Source organism: Erythrolamprus reginae, chromosome 5, assembly GCF_031021105.1.
Source record: "Erythrolamprus reginae isolate rEryReg1 chromosome 5, rEryReg1.hap1, whole genome shotgun sequence".
NCBI classification, from domain to species: domain Eukaryota; kingdom Metazoa; phylum Chordata; class Lepidosauria; order Squamata; family Dipsadidae; genus Erythrolamprus; species Erythrolamprus reginae.
In genome coordinates this window covers 92,445,713-92,466,832 of record NC_091954.1, presented here as the reverse complement: position 1 = coordinate 92,466,832, position 21,120 = coordinate 92,445,713, and the positions used below count along the sequence as shown (strand labels likewise).

The window sequence follows — 21,120 nt, the reverse complement described above, 5'->3', positions numbered from 1 at the left end:
AGGAGGGTTAAGACTGTTATGTGCAATGGAGCATTTTGGGATGTTCACTTAGGCTGTGAAAGTAGCAAGGAACACTTTAGATTGTTGCCTTGGAGTAAGCAATTATTATGTGAGGGGCCCTTTTAATCATGAAGGCACCTTTATGACAATGCTCAAAATGTGCTTTCAAAATTCTAAGTGAGATGTTTCTGTCATTTCACTGTTCTATAGGTGCTAGATGTGGGTGAATTTGATGACTTGCTTGTTTTGAGTCCATTGATATGTGTTCTGTCTGGGTTCCCCCAGACCTCAACACCAACTGGAAAAAATAACCAGACACTCTGGTAAAAGCCAAAAGTATTTTATAACTGGAAAAAATAAGCACAGAGGAAAACCTGTTCTTCCCAACAGACAGGATATAATACGGTACAGCAGGGTCCTGATGTCCAGACAATACAGCAAGCTTCTTGCTGGCACCCCCCCCCCCCAAGGTTTCAATAGTCAAAGGCACAAACCAGGATTCCAAGACGCCAAAGTTCACAGTCAGGTCCCACGACTCTCAAAGATAAAACTCCACAAGCCAGGAAGGGTGGGTCTGCCTTTTAGCCTTTCCCAAGAGCACCACACCCAAACCCAGCTGTTGCCACTTTAATGCTGAAAGTATTTAGCCAATTGACTCCGTCTCTGAGTAGCGTCTCTGAGTCTCTGAGTAGCTCTTCGTTGTCGCAGATCAATTATGGCTTGTGCACTTTCCTCTAAGGAATCCAGGCTGCTTGCTGGGGAGAGCTCCCCCTGGTGGGACTCTGGCTGTCCTCCCTCTTCTTCAGCCTGGGATTCCTCCTCCTCGTCTGTCTGCACCTCCTGTTCCTCAGCCTCTCCCTCTGAGCTGGAAACCGACAGAAGGTCAGCCGTTCCCGGAGGGGCCTCAGACGGAACCACAACAGATATGAATATTATTTTGAGGTTTTTGGAAAATCCTTGGTCAAGTCGCATGATTGTGAAGCCACTCCCACCCGGTCATATGGCTGGCAAGCCACTCCTACCCAGTCACATGACCAGCAAGCCACACCCACAAAATAAGCCACAGCCACAGTGTGGTAGTAAAAATTTGGTAGCCCTTCACTGCTCAGGGGACTGGACCAGACCTGGACAAGATGCAGCCCGCTGGCTGGGTGTGACCGGCCTGTGGAGGTCAGTGCAACCTGTGCGCGCGCACATGCGTGCGCAGGCAAAGCCCAAAAGCCGTGCAGTGGAGTCGGATGGCCTTGCCACCTATAGACAGAAGCAAAAAGCGAAAAAGCGGCAGTAACACCGTGCCTGTTGCTCAGCTGATGGCACTGCCTACACCGGAGCTCTCGCCTCGCCCTCTCCACCTTTCCTTTAAGTTGACTTAACCTTCTTTGGGAATTTGTGGTGGAGCCTCTCCCACCCCCAGTGGGGGGAAATCAGGTTGGGGAGCAGGAGAGAATTGGAAGACTGAGAATGGAGGGAAGGAAGGAGAGAAGGAAGGAAGGAGAAATGGAGGGAGGAAGGAAGGAGAAATGGAGGAAGGAAGGAAGGAAGGAAAGAAGGAAGGAAGGAAGGAGAAATGGTATTACTCTGGAAATATAAAACTATTAAATATGAATCTCTCCCCTTTTATGGAAAACAAACAAGTTCCTTGATAGATTAAAAGAGAAGTAGAAAAAAATAGACAACTTTAGGATTTAAAAAAAAATGAAATAATCAGGTAGCATTACATGAATTGAATAAATTATTAACTTAAAATTGGATAAAGGAACTTTCCAGGATCATGTTTCATAATTTGGAATTACATGTATAGGGAAGTGATAATGACCAAATGATTTCAGCTTTTTTCATTTAGCATCTGTTACCAGCATATGTTGGCAATTAATTTATAATTATAATACATAATATATAACTTTTCTAGATAAGAACCGGGTGTTCAAGATATAATATATAAATATAATATAATATTATAATTATAATATACAGTACAGTATTGGGTAGAACTGAGTTATTTATATTAATCCGGCCCTCTAAAAAAATATGAACAAATTCCTATGCACATATCCTTTTTGTAGCGCAATTTTTTTGAAATAATAACACAATATTTTAAATGAACAATTGTAACCAACTGCCGAAGCCCCATCCCCGCATACTATTTTTGGAAAAAACCCGAGCCCGTTATCCACAAAAACGGACAGTTTGGGAGGCCTGCAAGAAGGCAAACCTGCTGTTTTCGTGAAACACGGGCCGTTTTTGGCAGAAACGGGGGCGTTTTTGCTTCCCCACAGGCCCCAGAAGCACTCCGCAGGCTTCCCAAATCCTCCTCGCGCCCTGTCGCCCTCCTTTGCGCTAAACAACTTTGAAGGGTGACGTGAAGCCAAGCAAATTCCCACGCGGAGCTCAGAAAACTCGTGGTTATTACCACGTGGCAGTTGAAGCGACGGCTCAGGGTACGATTCGAACCGGCGTCTTGCCACATCCGCGCCACGCTCCCTCGGCTCCGCCTCTCCAGCGAGCCCTTCACAAACCCCTCCCCCCCAGAACGGAATCTTTAAGACGCGTCAGCAAAAGAATTGACGACCCGGAAGTTTTATTAACTTGGTTCTTCCCTGTATCTCCATAAACATTCCACCGAGAGGGTGTTTCGCGATCAACCCCCTCCCCGCTCCCATATTTCTGGCTTAACCGAAGTGGAACTTTTAAAGGGGGGAAAGGAACGCCTCTAAAGGGAGAGGGAGCTAGTGAACTACCCGCCAACCAGTAGCGTGACCTCGGAAGTAGTTATCTAGTGGGCGGCTGTCAGCCGGAAGAAGCCCCGCCTCTTCTCTCTGTGTGGCGTGTCCGCTTGTTGGCAAGTACGGTGGCCGCGAGGGGTGGGGTCAGCGCCGTTCTGTCTTTTGAGTTTCGCTTCGCAAGAGAGCCGCGGCAATAGTAACGATGGCTCCCAAGGGCGGTAGCGGCGGAGCTCGTCAGCAGTCGGAAGAGGAGCTGCTCCTGCAAGATTTCAGCCGCAACCTCTCGGCCAAATCGTCGGCGCTGTTCTTCGGCAACGCGTTCATCGTCTCGGCTATCCCGATATGTGAGTGGGCGGAGGGTGGATGGGAGAAGAGCGCCGTGTCCCCCCCCGCCTTTCATTCTCTCTTGCAGGCAGACATTCAATAGGGCAGTGTTTCCCAACCTTGGCGACTTGAAGATATCTGGACTTCCAACTCCCAGAATTCCCCAGCCAGCTGGCTGGGGAATTCTGGGAGTTCAAGTCCAAATATCTTCAAGTTGCCAAGGTTGGGAAACACTGGCCTAATGGAATCACTTTGTAGGATGTACTATTATTACTATTTATGATTTAATAATTAACTATAGCAATAGCACTTAGATTTATATACTGCTTCATAGTGCTTTTACAGCCCTCTCTAAGCTGTTTACAAAAATCAGCATATTGCCCCCAACAATCTGGGTCCTCATTTTACCCACCTTCGAAGGATGGAAGGCTAATTCCACCTTGAGCTGGTGGTGTGATTTGAACTGCTGAACTACAGCTACAGTTAGCTGAAGTAGTCTGCAGTGCTGCAGTCTAACCACTGTGCCACCCCAGCTCTTATTACAGGTAGTCCTCAACTTATGACCACAGTTGAGCCCAAACTTTCTGGTGTTAAAAGTGAGATATTTGTTAAGCCATGGGCTAAAATGTTACCTCATTTTACGACCTTTCTTGCCACAGTTGTTAAGTGAATCGCTGCAGTTGATAAGTTAGTAACCCAGTTGTTTAAGTGAATCTGGCTTCCCTACAGACTTTGCTTGTCAGAAGGTTGCAAAAGGTGATTGCATGACTATCGGACACAACAACGGTCATGAATATGAACCAGTTGGCAAGCAACTGAATTTTGATCATGTGGGGAATGCTGCAAAGGTTGTAACTCTGAAAAACTGTCATAAAGTCACATTTTCCAGTGTCGTAACTCTGAACGGTCACTACATGAACTGTTGTAAGTCAAGTGTTTAGAAGCCAAAAACAGACAACAGCAAATTACTCTTTGCCAAGAAAATGGTACTGAATCATAAATAATAGAATCATAAAATCAGAGTTGGAAGGGACCTCCAGGGTCATCGGGTCCAACCCCCTGCTCAATGCAGGATTCATTAAATCATCCCAGAAAGATGACCTCTTAAGCTGAATTCAAGAATCCCTTTATCTCCCTTGGCAACATTGATTGACAATCAATTTCACACAAAAATTGTGTCTACAGTGGTACCTCTACCTAAGAACTCCTCTACTTACAAACTTTTCTAGATAAGAACTGGGTGTTCAAGATTTTTTTGCCTCTTCTCAAGAACAATTTTCCACTTACAAACCCGAGCCTCCGAAACTATAACCGGAAAAGGCAGAGAGAAGCCTCTGTGGGGCCTCTCTAGGAATCTCCGGGGAGGAAACAGGGCCAGAAAAGGCAGGGAGAATCTTCTGTGGGGCCTCTCTAGGAATCTCCTGGGAGGAAACAGGGCTTCCACCCTCCCTGTGGTTTCCCCAATCGGACACATTATTTGCTTTTACATTGATTCCAATGGGGAAAAATTGCTTCTTCTTACAAACTTTTCTAATTAAGAACTTGGTCATGGAACAAATTAAGTTCGTAAGTAGAGGTACCACTGTATTTACTTATTGGCAGTGTTTTTTCTTAATCTTGTCTGAAATAGTGGTTTTGGAGTTTGTACAGGTAGTGTTCTGAAATGTTGCTAAGCAAGGTGGTGGTTAAGTGAGTGGCATCAGATTTCATAACCTTGTTTTGCCATGGTGTTAAATGAATCACTGCATTTATTAAATGAATCACACGGTCATTAGGCAAATGTAAGTTCCCCCATTGAATTTGCTCATCAGATGCTGGCTTGGATTGGTTGCCAGATGGCAATCACAGAGGGCTTTAGGATGCTGTACCATTATAAATACATGCTGGTTGCCAAGTTCATGAATTTTGATCACATGATCATGGATATGCTGTGATGGTCATAAAAACATAGAAGACTGACGGCAGAAAAAGACCTCATGATCCATCTAGTCTGCCCTTATACCAGGGGTCGACAAAGTTGTTCAGAATCTAGGAGCCAGCCAAAAAATTTAGGAGCCAGAATTTTTTTTTAAGCAAACTTGGTTTTTTGCCGAGTCTCCACCTGACATCGCTTTCACCCCCTCTGTCTCCTCCTTCCTCTCTCATCTCTTTCCTTTCTCTCCCTCCCTTTCTCTCTTTCCTTTCTCTCCCTTTCTGTCTATCCTTTCTATCTCTCACCCCTTCTCCCTCTTTCATTCCCTTTCTCTCCCTCCCTTTCTCTCTCATTCCTTTCTCTCCCTCTTTCCTTCCTATCTCTCTTTCTTTTTCTCCCTCCTTCATATCTTCTTTCTCTCCCCCTTCCTCCCTCTTTCCTTTCTCCCCCTCCCTTTCTCTTCCTTTTTCTCTATCCTTTCTACTTCTTACTCTTTCTTTCTCTCCCTCCTTCATTCAATTTTCTCTCCCTCCCTTTCTCTCCCTTTCTCTCTCTTTCCTTTCTCTCCCTCCCTTTCTCTTCCTTTTTCTCTATCCTTTCTACTTCTTACTCTTTCTTTCTCTCCCTCCTTCATTCAATTTTCTCTCCCCCCCTTCCTCCCTCTTTCCTTTCTCTCCCTCCCTTTCTCTTCCTTTTTCTCTATCCTTTCTACTTCTTACTCTTTCTTTCTCTCCCTCCTTCATTCAATTTTCTCTCCCCCCCTTCCTCCCTCTTTCCTTTCTCCCCCTCCCTTTCTCTTCCTTTTTCTCTATCCTTTCTGCTTCTTACTCTTTCTTTCTCTCCCTCCTTCATTCAATTTTCTCTCCCTCCCTTACTCTCTCTTTCCTTTCTCTCCCTCCCTTGTTCTCCCCTGGGGCTGCCTGTGCCTGCCCTGCACCACCCAACACGGACGGACAGCCCCCGGTCGTCGGTTCGTCGCCCCCCACCCCCCCACGGAGGGAGATCAGGCTGGCGAGGGCGGTAGAACTACGTCACCAGCCACTGGAGGGAGATCGGGCTGGCGGGGGCGGCGAATCCACCTCCCCAGCCGCGCGGAGGGAAATCCGGTAGGCGGGCGGGTGGCCGCGGCTCCCTGCGCGCCCCTGGAAAAGCGTACAGGGAACGGTGCCCGGGGCCGCTTTAGCCGCCCCCCCGCTCCCCCTGCCATCTCCCCGCGACTGCCTGTGCCGCTGCAGCCGCGCCCCCCCCCCCCCGCTCCCACCGCCAGTGCCCTCCCGCCGGGCCCCAAAGGACACTTGCCGATGACGACAGGGAACCTTCAGCTGGGCGGGCGCTGCCGTGCCGGTGCCTCCGACCTCCCGGTTCCTGCTCGATGCCGCGGTTTCTGGCGCTCTCCTGCTGGGCTCCAAAGAAGGAAGGCGGGAAAAAGGCGCAAAGAATGGAGCTCTCCTTCCTGCCTGCCTTCTTTGGGACCCAGCAGGAGAGCGCCAGAAACCCCGGCATCGGGCAGGAGCGGAGAGGTCAGAGGCACCGCAGCGCCCTGCCCAGGCGGCACACCGGTTGGGAAACGCTGACATACAGTACAGCAGGCAACATTTTCTAGGCGCCAGACAACATTTTCTAGGCGCCACTGGCGACCAGGCGCCTGGGTTTGTCGAACCTTGCCTTATACTACTTTCTGTATTTTATCTTACAATGGATATATGTTTATCCCAGGCATGTTTAAATTCAGTTACTGTGGATTTACCAACCACGTCTGCTGGAAGTTTGTTCCAAGGATCTACTACTCTTTCAGTAAAATAATATTTTCTCACGTTGCTTTTGATCTTTCCCCCAACTAACTTCAGATTGTGTCCCCTTGTTCTTGTGTTCACTTTCCTATTAAAAACACTTCCCTCCTGGACCTTATTTAACCCTGTAACATATTTAAATGTTTCGATCATGAATGCAAGGACCAGCTGCACATTGCTTTTTTTTCAGTGCTGTTGTAACTTTGAACCATCGCTAAATGAATGGTCATAGGCTGAGGACGACTTATGGCAGGGGTCGACAAAGTTGTTCAGAATCTAGGAGCCAGCCAAAAAATTTAGGAGCCAGAATTTTTTTTAAGCAAACTTGGTTTTTTGCCGAGTCTCCACCTGACATCGCTTTCACCCCCTCCCCCCCGGCGCAGGCCTGGCTCCGCCGAGCCGGCTCTGCTGTACTCCCGTCGGGATCCGAGGGGAGACCGTTAGTCAGAAACCGAAACAGAGAAGAAGGAAAGGGAGACCGGGCCGGGGACGCGGGTGAGGGGGGGGAGGGGGGAGGAGGGGTTACTGGTCGGAAGTCACCGCGCACGCGGCCGGAGGAGGAATGAACAAAACCTCACGCCGGGAGGGGAGGGGCTTCCGCTTCTCTCCGAAGGCGGGTGAGCGGCCAAGATCGGAGCGTCTGTGTGCGGTGGGGGGGGAGTGAAGGGGTTCGAGTAGGAGGCGGAATGGAGGCAAGGGGGGGAGGGAGAGATGCACGTAAGCGCAGGGGACGCTGGGAAAGCAGCTCGCTCCGAGGTTGATGGGCGGAGCTACGGAAGCCAAGATGTACCATTTCTGGGCGTAAACACAAGGCGGGAAAAATATACTGTATACACATACAGCAGTGTTTCCCAACCTTTTTGGAGCCGCGGCACATTTTTCATATTTTCAAAATCCTGGGGAACATGGGGGGGGGGCGCTAAAAAAAGTTTGGACAAAAAAAATCTCTCTTCCTCCCTTTCGCTCTATTTCTCTCTCCCTCCCTCTTTCTCTCTCTTCCTTCCTTTCTCTCTCCATCCCTCTTTCTTTCTCTCTTCCTTCCTTCCTCTCTTTCTGTCTCCTCCTTCCTCTCTCATCTCTTTCCTTCCTCTCCCTCCCTTTCTCTCTTTCCTTTCTCTCCCTCCCTTTCTCTTCCTTTTTCTCTATCCTTTCTACTTCTTACTCTTTCTTTCTCTCCCTCCTTCATTCAATTTTCTCTCCCCCCCTTCCTCCCTCTTTCCTTTCTCTCCCTCCCTTTCTCTTCCTTTTTCTCTATCCTTTCTACTTCTTACTCTTTCTTTCTCTCCCTCCTTCATTCAATTTTCTCTCCCGCCTCCCTCCCTCTTTCCTTTCTCCCCCTCTTTCTCTTCCTTTATCTCTATCCTTTCTACTTCTTACTCTTTCTTTCTCTCCCTCCTGCATTCAATTTTCTCTCCCCCCCTTCCTCCCTCTTTCCTTTCTCCCCCTCCCTTTCTCTTCCTTTTTCTCTATCCTTTCTGCTTCTTACTCTTTCTTTCTCTCCCTCCTTCATTCAATTTTCTCTCCCTCCCTTACTCTCTCTTTCCTTTCTCTCCCTCCCTTGTTCTCCCCTGGGGCTGCCTGTGCCTGCCCTGCACCACCCAACACGGACGGACAGCCCCCGGTCGTCGGTTCGTCGCCCCCCACCCCCCCACGGAGGGAGATCAGGCTGGCGAGGGCGGTAGAACTACGTCACCAGCCACTGGAGGGAGATCGGGCTGGCGGGGGCGGCGAATCCACCTCCCCAGCCGCGCAGAGGGAAATCCGGTAGGCGGGCGGGTGGCCGCGGCTCCCTGCGCGCCCCTGGAAAAGCGTACAGGGAACGGTGCCCGGGGCCGCTTTAGCCGCCCCCCGCTCCCCCCGCCATCTCCCCGCGACTGCCTGTGCCGCTGCAGCCGCGGCCCCCCCCCCGCTCCCACCGCCAGTGCCCTCCCGCCGGGCCCCAAAGGACACTTGCCGATGACGACAGGGAACCTTCAGCTGGGCGGGCGCTGCCGTGCCGGTGCCTCCGACCTCCCGGTTCCTGCTCGATGCCGCGGTTTCTGGCGCTCTCCTGCTGGGCTCCAAAGAAGGAAGGCGGGAAAAAGGCGCGAAGAATGGAGCTCTCCTTCCTGCCTGCCTTCTTTGGGACCCAGCAGGAGAGCGCCAGAAACCGCGGCATCGGGCAGGAGCGGAGAGGTCAGAGGCACCGCAGCGCCCTGCCCAGGCGGCACACCGGTTGGGAAACGCTGACATACAGTACAGCAGGCAACATTTTCTAGGCGCCAGACAACATTTTCTAGGCGCCACTGGCGACCAGGCGCCTGGGTTTGTCGAACCTTGACTTATGGTAACTGAAATTATGTGTAAGGTAGGGGTATTTCTAAAGCAAACATCTTCATGACAAGTCCTTGCATTTTACAACCTTCTCAGGTCTGTGAAGCAAAGAAATGCTAAAGTAAGATCATTAGCCCATTGGTTCTTTAACTTAGCGACTGCTTTGCTTAATGACCAAGTTGCCAATTCCAATGATAGTTGCCAACAAGAACTACTGGTAACTGTTTTATTATAGAAAGCCAGCAAGATGTATTGTGCATGCTAATAATAATAAATTTTTTCTCACTGTAGGGCTTTACTGGCGGATCTGGCACATGGACCTCTTTCAGTCTGCGGTCCTCTACACTGTAATGACCCTTGTCAGCACCTATTTGGTTGCTTTTGCTTACAAGAATGTGAAGTTCGTTCTTAAGCACAAGTAGGTAGTAAAACTGTTTGTTTAAGTTGAAAGGGACTCTGCAGGTAATCAAGTCCAACCCCCTACCTAAGCAGGAAATCCTAAAGCATCCCACCCAAATGACAGTCCAATCTCCTCTTGAAAATGACCAGAGTTGGGGAGTTCACAACCTCCTCTGGCAGGCCGTTCCACTGGTTGATCGCTCTGACCATCAGGAAGTTCTTCCTTATTTCCAGGTTGAATCTCTCCTTGGTCAGCTTCCAACTGTTGTTCCTCTCTCTCTGGCTCTCTGGTGCCCTGGAAAACAGCGTAACCCCCGCCTCTCTATGGCAACCCCTTAAATACCTGTATACTGCTATCATGTTTCTCTAAACGTGTACTACACTGCAAAATATTCTTTCAGTTTTTGCCAGATGAATTGTTAAAAAATGTTTCGCAGCAGCTATGGCATATTCACTTATAAATATTTTGCCTTGCATTTTGTAAGGTTTCTGAAGCTGCCAGTCACAGATTTACTGAGAATTCTCAACCACTAGAAGGCAAAACTTTACGATGTTTAATTTTCCATAGAGAAATAAGTTTTGTATATTGATTATTAATGCATTTCAATAGCAAACAGTGTTTGATGCAGTTGCAAAATTGAAACTTTAACTGAAATCTTTCATGTGATCGTCCCCGAGGAACAGAAATGAATATACCATTTTTTTTAAAATGAAGAATGAACATTTTCTATATCTATTATTTTAATATTTTAAAATTTCTTGGGAAATGCACATAATAGCCAACTAGAATAATCTCCTTCATTTTTAGCTTTGTATTAAAAATGCATCTACTGTACTTCTATCCAAATTTGTTTGACGGAGCCCACTAAAAGTTGAATGTTTCCAGTAATTGTCCAGTACTAGTTTATATGCTTTTCTTACTTTTTTATGGAGCCAAGGAACACTGTCTGGATCTGTGTGAAACAGAACTGATTTACTGATGGTTCCTTAATGACATTTATTTTCACTTTAATATGGCTTTGTTTTGTTTTGTTTTGATCTTGTCTCTTATTTTTATAAATACAGTGTTCCCAGTGTTTTTGCGGATTCGAACTTCGTGAAAAGTCTATACCACTTCAAACATTTAAAAAATGTTAATTAAAAAATACTTTGCAGTTTTTTTCCCTATACCATGGTTTTTCCCGCCCAATGAAGTCATATGTCATCTCCAAACTTTCATCCTCCTTTAATAAATATTTTTTAATAAACTTAAATAAACATAGTGAGTAATAATCTAAATGGTTGCTAAGGGAATGGGAATTTGTAATTTAGGGGTTTAAAGTGTTAAGGGAAGGCTTGTGATACTGTTCATAGCCAAAAATAGTGTATTTACTTCCGCATCTCTACTTCGCGGAAATTCAATTTTTGCGGGCGGTCTCGGAACGCATCCCCCGCGAAAATTGAGGGAACGCTTGTGAGCTGAATTAGGCTGAGAGAGGTTGACTAACCCAAAGTCATGTGGTTGACTTTCGTGTGTGTCTTAAGGTAGGACTAGTACTCAATCTTCTGGTGATTGGCAAAATCACCCGGTCAACTTTCATGCCCAAGTCAGATCTACAACTCAGTCTCTCGGTTTCTAGTCTGGTACCTTAAACAGACTCATGTTCATTATTAAGCTCACCCATGGAGATAAATTTTGTTGTTGTATAGAAAGGAATAATCTTTGGTGAATGGGAGGTACATGAAGTATTTTTCAAAAGTGGATTGTTCTCCAAGGTCCACAGGAAAATGTCCAGTCACATTGTTAAAACAGACTTTCTTTGCCTGTTGGAGGGGGTTGCTTGGGCTGGACACTGTAAGCATTCAAACCCTGCAGTATGAAATTGATAGTAAATGGTTATAGTATTTGACTGCTTTAATAAAAAGGTGGGATGTCAATGCTTTCCTTTTTTAGGGTAGCCCAGAAGCGGGAAGACGCCGTTTCCAAAGAAGTGACCCGTAAGCTTTCCGAAGCAGATAATAGGAAGATGTCACGAAAGGAGAAGGATGAGAGGTGATTTTCTGCCATTATCCAATCATACAGTGCTACTTGCTCAGTAATTTAATTCCTTTACTCTCAAATAGAGGTCTAAAGCTGGAGGTTTTGTTGGGGATCAACTTGCTGATTCTCACCATTTTATTATAGTTTACTTGATTTGGAGTTGAAACTTTATGCTTGTTAATTTGGAACTCCTTAATGAAACAGTGGAAGGGAAGGGATGCCTGTTAAAACTATGTGTTAATCAATGAATGACCAGCTTGGAATTGCAAAACATGTGAGAAAACCTTAGCTGATGTTTAATTTTTTTAAAATGAAGCTGTGAATATGTCTGGACTTATTCACTAACTAATGGTCCCTTTCAGGAGCCTAAATCTGTAATTGACTTAAATTAAAGGTGTTTCTTGGTAGTTTTTAATCTGGTATTTGCCATTCACTATTTATGTAAAGTGCATTAGAAATGTTTTTAAACTTTTTTAAAGGCTTATTTTTCTTCATTTTTTGGGGGGAATTCATTGGTATTTGAATAATCACTGTCTTTCATAAATAAGCTGCAGATTAAACAACTAAGATTGTTTTTCAAATGCTTGTTTGAAAGATGCCCAGTTGGCAAGAAACCAAATCCTCTTTAAGACCCGATTTGAAAAATGGTCAACTTTAATCAGTTTGCCGATGGTAAACACAATGTAGTAGAAGAAATTGCATTTCATTAAATGAAGGTGCCAGATTTGGAGAAATAATTTTGTACCAATTAATTTTGGAATCTTAAAATCTACAGAAAAATCAAAATAAGTAAAACTATTTTTTTCACTTAGTGAAAAAATATGTTTGTTTTAGAAAAATTGCAATTTGGAGAAAAATGGTTTTGTCAGTGCCAAAGTGCTACTACGTACAACAAGATAGATATTGTTTTCTTTTTTTTGCCTTTGCAGAATTTTGTGGAAGAAGAATGAAGTGGCAGACTATGAAGCAACAACCTTCTCTATCTTTTACAATAACACCCTCTTCCTCGTCCTAATCATTGTTGCTTCCTTTTTCTTGTTGAAGAACTTCAACCCCACCGTGTATCCTCTTTTAACAAAACATAGGTCAAATATCTTTTTGAGTCGTTTATTTGTACAAAGGAAGGGTTTCAAACTATGAATCTATATAATTCAGATCTGGGAAGGAGTGTGTAAGTTGGTCAGCTAAGATTCTATCAAAAAGGCAAAAGAAAAATCCCTAGTTCACTAATGCAGTGTTTCCCAACCTTGGCAACTTGAAGATATCTGGACTTCAACTCCCAGAATTCCCCAGCCAGCATTTGCTGGCTGGGGAATTCTGGGAATTGAAGTCCAAATATATTCAAGTTGCCAAGGTTGGGAAACACTGCACTAATGGACTCCTACAGTGAGTCAGGAGTCAATCTCGCTGGCCAAAACCTGTGTAGCTCTTAGAAAAGCATATGTAGAGAACATTAAAGTATTACTTTATTAGACTTTGAAGCATCACTTCTAATTCTCCCCATTTACAGTCATAAGTTGTTACCAATATAATGATTTTTTGGGGGGCAGCTTTCATCTTTTTATAGCCAGCATCAATTAAGTGGAAAAAGGAATTAGAAGGAAGGGATGCTTACTGAAATCTACAAATGAACAGAATTGGGTCTGATAGCTATAACTCTAATCAATATTCAAAATAATTATCACTTCTCACTTTAGCACTTGACATTGTTAAATTCCATTATTTTACTTTTAGCCAATTGTTAAAGCAATTGGCTAAAGGTAAAATAATGGAATTTAACAATGTCAAGTGCTAATGTGAGGAGACTAAAATAAGGATTTTAGGATAGATATGGGAAGGGGTTCCTGATCTGGTGCTAATACAGTGATACCTCATCTTACAAACTTAATTGGTTCCAGGACGAGGTTCTTAAGTTGAAAAGTTTGTAAGACGAAACAATGTTTCCCATAGGAATCAATGGAAAAGCGATTAATGCGTGCAAGCTCAAAATTCACCCCTTTTGCCAGCCAAAGCGCCCGTTTTTGCACTGCTGGGATTCCCCTGTGGCTCCCCTCCATGGGAAACCCCACCTCAGGACTTCTGTGTTTTTGCGATGCAGCAGGGGAATCCCAGCATCACAAAAATGAGCGCTTCGCTGGCAATGGAAGTCCGGAGGTGGGGTTTCCCAGCGAAGGGAGCATCAGTGAAATCGCAGCATCACAAAAACACCGAAGTCCTCGAAACCCCACCCCTGGACCTCTGTGTTTTTGCGATGCTGCGATTTCACTGAGGCTCCCCTCGCAGGGAAATCCCACCTCCAAACTTCCGTTGCCAGCGAAGTGCCCGTTTAAACGGGTGCTTTGCTGGCAACGGAAGTCCGGAGGCGGGGCATCCCAGCGGCGGCAGTGGGTTTGTAAGGTGAAAATAGTTTGTAAGAAGAGGCAAAAAAATCTTAAACCCTGGGTTTGTATCTCGAAAAGTTTGTATGATGAGGCGTTTGTAAGATGAGGTATCACTGTATTTGTGAAAGCATTAATCTGGAAGGATAATGGATTGTAAATTAATGTGGTTAAACAAGTAATTTGGCTTCAAAAAGTCAGTAATGTTGGGCTACTTCAGTAGGAATATAATTTCTCAGTCACGAGAAGTAACTATTCCTTTATTTTTCTCCTGTTATTCGGCACCGTGAGTATTATGAGTTCTAAACTCCAGAATTTAAGGATTTATAATAGATAATTGAAAATGATCAGGGAACTAGAAACTGAAGCCCTGTAAAGAGAGTGAAGGAACTGGATGCCTTTAGCAAATGCAATGACGGAAAAATTATAATCGTAATCTTTAAATGAAAGGAAGCCACATGAAAAGAACTTGGGTGGGATGCTCCACTGGGTATTTTGTTACGTAACCTAAAATTCCCTGATCAATTTATTTTTTAATTCAAAACATTGTCTATCAAACCAGAGTTGGGAACATAGAACTTAGAGAGGATGTCACATTGTCACATAGAGAAAAGTGAAGTGCTGTTTTCTCCCAGTCTGTAATGCAGGATACTGAACAATGGGTTTTAAGTTGCAGGAAGAGTCCTGGATTTAATAACCGGTAAAGGTAGTGGGAAGACTTTCATTGGATGTTTTCAACCATAGACTGGGCAACAATTTCTTGTGTGTTCATTTTGATTCCTATGCAAGGCAGAAGATTGGGTTAAGTGGCCTACAAGGGTGTTTTTTTGATGAGGTACCATCTCATTGCCAAAGGGAATTGTTGATGCTCCCCAAGTGCCTTGATTTTTTGCATTTGATATAGGATAGTAGAATTCCAATATTTACGTGTCCTTGGGAATGGTCTTTTGCACAGTTCTTTTGTAAAACATTTATTTGCAGTAAGAAATCCTGGGACATATATTCCATGAGTCATGGTGGCACAATGGTTAGAGTGCAGTTCTGCAGGCTACTTCTGCTGACTGCCTGAAATTTGGCAGTTCATATCTCAACAGGCTCAAAGTTGACTCAGCCTTCCATCCTAAAATGAGGACCCAAATTGTTGGGGCAATATGCTGACTCTAAACTGCTTAGAGAGGGCTGTAAAGCACCTGTGAAACGATGTATAAATGCTATTGCTATCTTGCTAACATTTTCCTTGACAACTGCTTTTTTCAGAAATTACATCCTCTCCATCAGTGTTTCATCTGGATTGATTGCTTTATTATCAACAGGCTCAAAGTAGATAGAATTGTTTGGGTACATGATTTCATCTCTGTCTTGCCCAATCAGAAGAAGGTGAATTTGCCACTTTCTATACATTGGTTTTATTTTATTTTCTTTTTTTTTTGTACGAGATGAGATGAGAAAGGGGAGCAGTTTTCTTATAAAATAATACCATGAAGATGAGGCATTCTAATTTAGGTCTGCAATGTGCTTATTCAAAAAACTTCTAACCATTCGGGAGGACATAGAGATCCATCCGTATCATCTGCGAAGTTCAACTAGATCTGGAATTCTTCATTAGAAGTTTTTGGGGGTTTTGTTACATTGTTATTAAAAAAAGCTTTGCCGAAAATAGTGACTCTATGCGTACATTTGTGATCAAGATAATTCTACACTTACATTCTGATACCAGAATTTCCATTGCTAAGCAAGGCAGTTACTAAATGTGCCCAATTCAGTTATTTATTTATTTTGTCCAATACACAATGAGGGTTTTAGTGGGTATATATCTATATACACATAGTAAAATACATGATGAAGGTTATAGAGGAGATACTCATAGTAAAATATATCTAAGAAATAATAGAAAAGAAGGTATAGTAATAGAACATATCAATGAAAGAATAGAAGAAGAGATATAGGAATAGAAGAAAGGTATAGGAGATATAGGAGAGCAATAGGACAGGGGACGGAAGGCACTCTAGTGCACTTGTACTTGCCCCTTACTGACCTCTTAGGAATCTGGATAGGTCAACCGTAGATAAACTAAGGGTAAAGTGTTGGGGGTTTGGGGATGACACTATGGAATCCGTTAATGAGTTCCACTCTTCGACAACTCGGTTACTGAAGTCATATTTTTACAGTCAAGTTTGGAGCGGTTAATATTCAGTTTAAATCTGTTGTGTGCTCTTGTGTTGTTGTGGTTGAAGCTGAAGTAGTCCCTGACAGGCAGGACGTTGTAGCATATGATCTTGTGGGCAATACTTAGATCTTGTTTAAGGCGTCTTAGTTCTAGGCTTTCTAGGCCCAGGATTGAAAGTCTAGTCTCATAGGGTATTCTATTTCGAGTGGAGGAATGAAGGGCTCTTCTGGTGAAGTATCTTTGGACATTTTCAAGGGTGTTAATGAACTCAAGGGACACCAGAACGAAACCAACCCTTCCCCCACAATTTCTCAAAAGTGGTGACTTAGAGCTGTGCATTCTTGTACCATAGCTACCAAACTATGAGGAGGAGGGTAAGTTATGCTAGAAATAAGATCTCTACCCTCACCTTTAAACATTTTGAAACCTTGTTATGATCTGACTGTTTTGGACTTCTTTGGGTGTGTGTGTTGAAGAGTGAAAGGGAGATTGTACAGTGGTACCTCGTTCCAGACCGAAGCTCGTAAGTCGATCAACTCGCATCTCGAACGAATGCCTTTAGACTTTGTTTTTCACGCCGAGAAAACCAGAAGCAAGGATTCTTGCGCCACCTAGCGGAAGCTCAGCTCGTATCCCAAATTTGAGCTCGGGTGTCGAACAGAAATTTCGCTCACGGCGCGGCTCGTAACTTGGAATACTCGCATGTGGAGCAGCTCGTATGTAGAGGTACTACTGTATTGGAATGTGCAGTGTCTTTGATTACTACTACTACTTATTAAACATTTTATTGATATTAATATTCTATACCAGTGATGGCGAACCTATGGCACAGGTGCCACAAGTGGCAGGCAGAGCCATAGCTGCTGGCATCCGAATTGTTGTCCTAGCTCAGTCCGGATTGCATGTGTGTGCCAGCTATCTGATTTTCGGCTTACACTGAGACTCTGGGAGGGCATTCTTGGTTTCCAAAGAGCCTCCGGGGGGAGATGCGAGAGAGAGTTTTTACCCTCTCCTGGCTCCTGGGAAGCCTTTGGAGCGCAAACCACGAGCCTACTGGGCCCAACAGAAGTTGGGAAACAGACCATTTCCGGCCTCCAGAGGGCCTCCGGGAGGTGGGGTAAACTGTTTTCACCTTATCCAGGCATTAAATTATGGATGTATGCACTCACACACACTCTTTTGGCACCCGAGGAAAAAAAGGTTCGCATCACAGTTCTATACATTAGCTTTTGCAGGATATCAATTCAACAACTGAAGTAGCATGAAAATATATTAAATCTTCAGATTTGTAGAAATCTGCCAAAAGTATTAGTTTGCTAGAGGCATAAAGCTGTTTGTCATATATATGAGCATGACAGGTATGCAATATTCAAATCCAAAAGGGGTGCTCTCTGTTGTCTCTTTCTCAAAGAAGCTTAATTATTTTTCTGGGTTTCTCCAGTAGCTACACAGCTATAGTAGCTATACTCTTTAAGAGTTCAGGAGATGGTAACACATGGTGAATGTTGCCCACGTACGGTACACAGCCCCTTTGCCTGCTGCAGTCCAGTACAACACAAATCAAATTTGTTATCGAGAAGTACCAGTAAATACATTTTTTATTATGAAGAAGCACATAATTTAAAACAGGCATCCTGTGGCTCTTGGAGAAATAGTTTATTTTGCAACATGCACTCTCAACCCTGCCTGGTGGTGTAGTGGTTAGAATGCAGTATTGCAGGCTAATTCTGCCCACAGCCTGGAGTTCAATCTTGATGGGTTCAAGATTGACTCAGGCTTCAATCCTTACAAGGTCGGTAATATGATTGTTGGGGGCAATATTATGAACATTATGAACTATCCAGAGAGTGCTGTAAAGCATCATGGGGACAGTATATAAGTCTAAATGCCATTGCTATTCCTAGATGGGGGAAAAATAGAACAAGACAGCATTGAAATAGCACTCAATCCTTAGATTTAGTTTCTTTTCTTGCTCAATAATCAATAAATCCAGTCATATACTTGGGGCACAAAATGCCTTTATTATGTCCAAGCTAAAGTAGAAAGCAATTCCTGGTATACAGCAATTGAATTCATTTACATAGAATACTGAAGGAAATAGAAATATTAAAAAAGGTGGATCTATTCTTTAAAATCCCAGGAGCTTGCTTTGATCATAGGATTTCCATATGACATTTCAAATGAACATGCTGGATGTAGAATTGTGTCTTAGAAACCTCAGAATAATATATGCAGGTGTTCCTTACCCCAATCCATTAAAAAATGGAAATGGCATCTTTTCATTTTAGGAGCTCAACACATCTTAGTTAAAATACACCATTAGAGCCTACTGCAGAGGTCTTCAAACTTGGCAACTTTAAGACTTGTGGACTTCAAGTCCCAGAATTCTCTAGCCAGCTATGCTGGAAAATTCTGGGACTTAAAAGTCCACATGTCTTAAAGTTGTCAAGTTTGGGGATCCCTGCCCTACTGTGTCCACTGAAGTGAACAGATAATGCTGTTCTAGGTTGGAAAGAGATGTAATAAATTTCTGCAACATGGACCACACAAGTGGTGTTGGATAAATGCAGAACCATCTAACTTATATAAAGGGGACCTGAAAGCCTTTGATCTCCATGAACATGATTTATACAGATAATTTGTCTAAATTAAGTGTAAAAGGAAATATGTTAATTTGTGTGGCAGGAAACCTAAAATAAGATTACTAATAAAGTTCAATAGCAGAAAATAGGGAATATGTAATGCATAGTTGATACTTAGCATTTTAAATCACTGGAGTAATTTGGATCTTGGTCCTAAATTGCAGCCCTATAGGTATTTAGCAAGATACGATTTTAGATCTTTTAAAACTTATTTTAAAAATGCACAGGATTGCAGCATGAGAACCTGTACTAGCCTGGCATTGTAGGATGGTTTTCACATAGTACAGAAAAATGTTTCTTTCAAGTCAAAGGCAAACCTTAAGAAATCCCTTAAGTGCCATTTACAGTATTCTGTTAGAAAAAGAGATCTTAGCTATCAAAGAAGATTCTCACAATTCATGGAAAAGTTGACTTTTTCCAATTTTGTGTCTGATGCCTTTGAAATGAAAAAACAGAGTTCATTCTTCATTGTGTTAAAAGATCCAAGTATCTGTAGCTAACAAAAGAAAAATACAGAAGAAAAAGAAATACAAGCATGGTTAAGAGCTTGAAATTACACAGTATTTGAAGTCTGAATGAGTAGTTGCCTCTCTTTAAGTACCAGGATCATTTTGGATTTAAAAGCTTAACCAGATTGGTAAGGGGCCTTGAATGAAGGACTGCATGGGAATCTAGGCTGTGGTCAGCGATTTCATAACATTTGTTTCTTTACACATGCCAAGAAAAAATGCATGTTTTTTTGTCCATTTGAAGTATCTTTCATGGAAACCCGTAAATAAAACCTGGGAAATGTGGTAGAACAGAGAGATTCCTTTGATGCACATGGATGCACATTGGGGGTGGGGTGGGGGGGTGTTGAACAGATTCTTAGCATATGGTGCCCTCATTTTTGCTGGCTTTTAGCCACACGGCTGCAACAGAATAATTGTGTGCAAATAAAAATAGCAGCCTTTAATATGCTACAGCAAATGCATGCACAGAATCTGCACCCCAAATTCTAGAACGCAGCTCTGGCATCCTAATATTACTCTGCTTTAATACTTGTCCATTTTTAATATTCAGATGAACAGGATGACTGAAAAACCCAACCACTTACTCCTGTTCGTCTAATGCTGCAATAATAATCACAGATGCAATTTACAAATGGAATGGGGGAAGGAAAGGAACCGAGCAAAACAAACATGAGGATTTCATTGAACTGTGATAAAGTACTTTCATCTACAAGGCTATCAGAAAAGTATACAGCTCTACACACTGTACATTTATTATACAGTTGCCTAGACATTGGCAAAAAGATTTTAGTAAAAGAGCATTTAACTACAGCATTTCCATTTTTCTCTTCATTTCACTGGCTAAGTGTTCTCCGTGGTATCTATTTACTTCAATACTTATACTTCAGAAAGTAACTTGGCTTTTTTTAAAAAAAACCAATGCATTACAATCCAGCCAAAATCACGTTATTTCAATGGGATTCTACAGCAATTCCAAGCATTCTTTCTTAAAGCATTCTTGCATTGTGCTTCAAGCAAAGTTCTCAGAATGCCAGAATGGCTTATATATGATCAATAAAAATAAGTTAGCCCTGCCTGCAGGTTTACAGTCTGAATCTTGCTTATTGGCTGGAACAGATACATTTTTAAAAAAGGAAATGGTCCATTTTAAATGGATGATAGACATAGATACCAATCTCCGATGCCTCAATTATTTTTTCTGTCTTTAAACAGCAAACCTTTCTTTCAGCCCGAATCCAAACTGAACAGTTTATCTAGAAATCAATTCTATTTAAAAATGCAATTGGAAAACCTTTGAACTTACCTATTGTTAAGAGAGCTTGACGAATCTAAATCCCTGAAATTGTCTAAGCTTTCAACTGGCTTTCCATTTATTGAAAAAATATATCTATACATCCTTCTTTTTTTTATTTTCAAGTACCTAAGGCTTAGAAATTTTTGATTCTTTGTATTTTCACTGCATAAATAGGAAGAAAGAAAAATAAGACTCAGTGGGATTAGACCCTGTTAAGAAACTCTTAGGCAAACCCCAGTAAACAATGTTTCTGGGTTTTGTTTTTTGTATTCTTCATTTCTTTCATTAGAATCAAATTAACTGAGTCAAGATTAAATCTAAACTCTTAAGATTTGATATATTTTAAAAAACAGTAAAGACAATTTAGTTTAGACAGATCAGCTGTGTTGCTGAATTTTGATGGAATATAACCACCTTGGAGGATCTAGTAAATTACAATTGCAGAGTATTTTTTTTTTAATTGTAACTGGATAGTATCAACTCAGTACACTACTATGTACAGGTGTTGTTTAGCCATGCAGTCCAGACTAATCATGCAGTGCATTAGGATCTGTAGTCCTTTTTGCAGAAAGGTTTGTTCCCCAAAATATTATCAATTTCATTCACAATGTGAGTTGTCATCTTTGGAAGAACCTGCAAGCAAAGA

The 21,120-nt window shown here is 43.0% G+C and overlaps 2 protein-coding genes and 1 long non-coding RNA gene across 5 annotated transcripts in view; 1 reads left to right on the top strand and 2 right to left on the bottom strand.

Annotated features, from left to right (window-relative positions):
- Positions 1-324: 324 nt before the first annotated feature.
- LOC139168114 (uncharacterized) lies at positions 325-2,497 on the bottom strand. The gene is made up of 2 exons (XR_011559232.1): positions 2,411-2,497; positions 325-903 (listed from the first exon to the last, which is right to left on the bottom strand). It is a non-coding gene; the product is annotated as an uncharacterized lncRNA (long non-coding RNA).
- Positions 2,498-2,777: 280 nt separating this feature from the next.
- Positions 2,778-15,516, top strand: SSR3 (signal sequence receptor subunit 3). Its single transcript, XM_070753498.1, has 5 exons — positions 2,778-3,067; positions 9,354-9,480; positions 11,395-11,493; positions 12,411-12,542; positions 15,117-15,516. The coding sequence occupies exons 1-5, from the start codon at positions 2,926-2,928 to the stop codon at positions 15,181-15,183; spliced, it is 567 nt and encodes a 188-aa protein (XP_070609599.1). The 5' UTR covers positions 2,778-2,925; the 3' UTR covers positions 15,184-15,516.
- A 5,430-nt stretch (positions 15,517-20,946) lies between these two features.
- The window catches only part of KCNAB1 (potassium voltage-gated channel subfamily A regulatory beta subunit 1), a 222,693-nt gene continuing 222,519 nt past the window's right edge, over positions 20,947-21,120 (bottom strand). For all 3 annotated transcript variants that reach the window (XM_070753499.1, XM_070753500.1, XM_070753501.1), the window contains one exon: positions 20,947-21,107. In XM_070753499.1, coding sequence (XP_070609600.1) covers positions 21,018-21,107 — 90 coding nt within the window. In that variant the 3' untranslated portion in view covers positions 20,947-21,017. The remainder of the gene's footprint in view (positions 21,108-21,120) is intronic.

Coding starts and splice junctions, on each gene's coding strand:
- SSR3 (XM_070753498.1), top strand. CDS start 2,926: ATGGCTCCCAAGGGCGGTAGCGGCGGAGCTCGTCAGCAGTCGGAAGAG. Junction 9,481..11,394: donor AAGTTCGTTCTTAAGCACAA/GTAGGTAGTAAA, acceptor TTCCTTTTTTAG/GGTAGCCCAGAAGCGGGAAG. Junction 11,494..12,410: donor CGAAAGGAGAAGGATGAGAG/GTGATTTTCTGC, acceptor TTGCCTTTGCAG/AATTTTGTGGAAGAAGAATG.